Source organism: Myotis brandtii, unplaced genomic scaffold, assembly GCF_000412655.1.
Source record: "Myotis brandtii unplaced genomic scaffold, ASM41265v1 scaffold745, whole genome shotgun sequence".
NCBI lineage: Eukaryota > Metazoa > Chordata > Mammalia > Chiroptera > Vespertilionidae > Myotis > Myotis brandtii.
The window spans coordinates 205,441-207,990 of NW_005370970.1; the positions used below are offsets into that span (position 1 = coordinate 205,441).

Below are 2,550 nucleotides of genomic sequence, written 5' to 3' on the forward strand. Positions count from 1 at the left end.
CCCTGCTCTGTGCATGACAGGGGGCGGCGCCCCAACTCCCCAATCGGCCCTGCTCTGAGCCTGACCAGGGGCTGCACCTAGGGATTGGGCGTGCCCTCTGCCACCCGGGAGCAGGCCTAAGCCAGCAGGTCGTTATCTCCCGAGGGGTCCCAGACTGCGAGAGGGCACAGGCCAGGCTGGGGGACCCCCCTCCCCACCCGAGTGCACAAATTTTTGTGCACCGGGCCTCTAGTAAATATATAAAACACTAGCCTTTTATAAAATCTAAATGAGGTATCTCATATTATAATATTACTTCTTAGCAACATAGCATAATTAGTATCATTAGTTAGACAATGAAATTTTTAAATTGGACAATACAGACAATAGTGGAAGTAAGGTGTAATACCATTAATCAAATTTTGTTTGTTCTATATATTTCAAATTAAAGCTCAAATACTGAAATGGTTTTACATAAGATTAATTCAGCACAGTGATAATAGCTAACTTATTTGTAATTATATATACACTAGAGGCCTGGTGCATGAAATTCGTGCATGGGGGGGTGTCCCTCAGCCCAGCCTGCACCCTCTCCAATCTGGGACATCCCTCTCACAATCCAGGACTGCTGACTCCCAACCGCTCACCTGCCTGCCTGCCTGCCTGATTGCCCCTAACCCCTTCTGCCTGCCAGCCTGATCACCCCCTAACCACTCCCCTGCCATCCTGATCGACACCTAACTGCTATCGTGCCGACCTGATTGCCCCTAATTGCCCTCCCCTGCAGGGCTGGTCCCCCCCGACACCTCTCCCCTGCAAGCCTGGGTCACCCCCAACTGCCCCCTTCTGCAGGCCTGATCACCCGCAACTCCCCTCCCTTTCAGGCCTGGTGCCTCCAAACTGCCCTCCCCTACTGGCCTGATTGCCCACAACTTCCCTCCCCTGCCAGCCATCTTGTGTCCACATGGGGGTGGCCATCTTTGACTACACGGGGGAAGCCATCTTGTGTGTTGGAGTGATGGTCAATTTGCATATTACCTCTTTATTATATAGGATAACAGAATAATATAGTAAAAAACAAAAATGAAATGCTGAAAATATTCACATAATACAAACAGACAGGAGAGAGAGAGAGAGAGAGAAATAAGGAAAACACTGCAACATAAAACAATTGTGAAGTTGGTACTATAACGTTCATATAAAATAGTAAATAGGTAGATAATATGTGTTATAAGGCTATTCTAACAGCCTAGAATTGAAGTTAGGTTACTAATGAACTAAGTCTAGTTAATTTAGGCATTGTTTTAAACAAACAAACAAACAAACAAACAACCTCCAAAACTTACCAGAACATAGCTATCTTCAATGTACAAATTCATAAATAGAAGAAAAATTACAAGAACTCCCAAGAATGACACTGTAGAACGTTTTCTCAGGCATCTCATTTTATCCAGAATTTCAAAAATATGTTTCACTTGATGAAATTTAAACATTCTCTCCTGTAGAATAGAGGCACATAATTACTAACAATTAATTTGGTTGAAAATATTTCTTCACCATATATATTAAGAGCCAGACCTTTATAAAATATCACCCTTTCACGCATAGATATTCTTAATACATTGAATAAAGTCAATAAACAGGTTTATGTCAATATGGAGCAAATAAAAATGAAAATAAAATCTCAGTTATTTCTGAACAAATGAATGTTGGTAATAATATTTTAAGAAAAAAATAGGTCTTTAATGAGAAACAGAACACAAAAGAGAAAGATTGATATATCAACTTTCATTAGTGAGATATAACATTAAAGTAATATCCCTCTCCCCATAATATAATGTAATGAAAATGAAAGAAACCAGAAAATTATGAGCCTAATTTTCATCCCAGATGCACTGAAGATGCACTGAGAAGAGCTATTGGGTGTAAATCTGGAGAAAGGAAAGAGAAGTGACAATGGAGGTTAAGTTTGGGGCATAAGTACCAACATATATTTGAGAACTGAGTTACAATTTTTGTTTATTTTTCCAATAATTTTTGTTAAATCAGAGTAGATCCTAGAGCAGTGATGGCAAACCTTTTGAGCTCGGCGTGTCAGCATTTTGAAAAACCCTAACTTAACTCTGGTGCCGTGTCACATATAGAAATTTTTTGATATTTGCAACCATAGTAAAACAAAGATTTATATTTTTGATATTTATTTTATATATTGAAATGCCATTTAACAAAGAAAAATCAACCAAAAAAATGAGTTCGCGTGTCACCTCTGACCCGCGTGTCATAGGTTCGCCCATTTTACTCTTCTATATTACATCTGCATTGCCCCACTTGATTTAATTTTAACTAGAAATGTGGCTGTTTATAATCCTATCTAATAAAGAAGGGATATGCTAATTGACCCTCACACCATCGCAAAGATGGTGGCACTCATAGCCAATAAGGAGGGAATATGCTAATTGACTGCCCCAGCCTCAAAGATGGAGCGCCCATAGCCACAATATGGCCAGCAGCGGAGAGCAGTTGTGGGAGACCAGGCCTGCAGGGGAGGGCAGTTAGGGGTGACCAGGCCTG

The 2,550-nt window shown here is 40.8% G+C and overlaps 1 protein-coding gene across 2 annotated transcripts in view; it reads right to left on the reverse strand.

The window, feature by feature from the left end:
* The window catches only part of MGAT4C (MGAT4 family, member C), a 776,551-nt gene that overhangs the window by 11,564 nt on the left and 762,437 nt on the right, over positions 1–2,550 (reverse strand). For both annotated transcript variants that reach the window (XM_005882986.2, XM_014530611.1), the window contains one exon: positions 1,326–1,478. In XM_005882986.2, coding sequence (XP_005883048.1) covers positions 1,326–1,472 — 147 coding nt within the window. In that variant the 5' untranslated portion in view covers positions 1,473–1,478. The remainder of the gene's footprint in view (positions 1–1,325; positions 1,479–2,550) is intronic.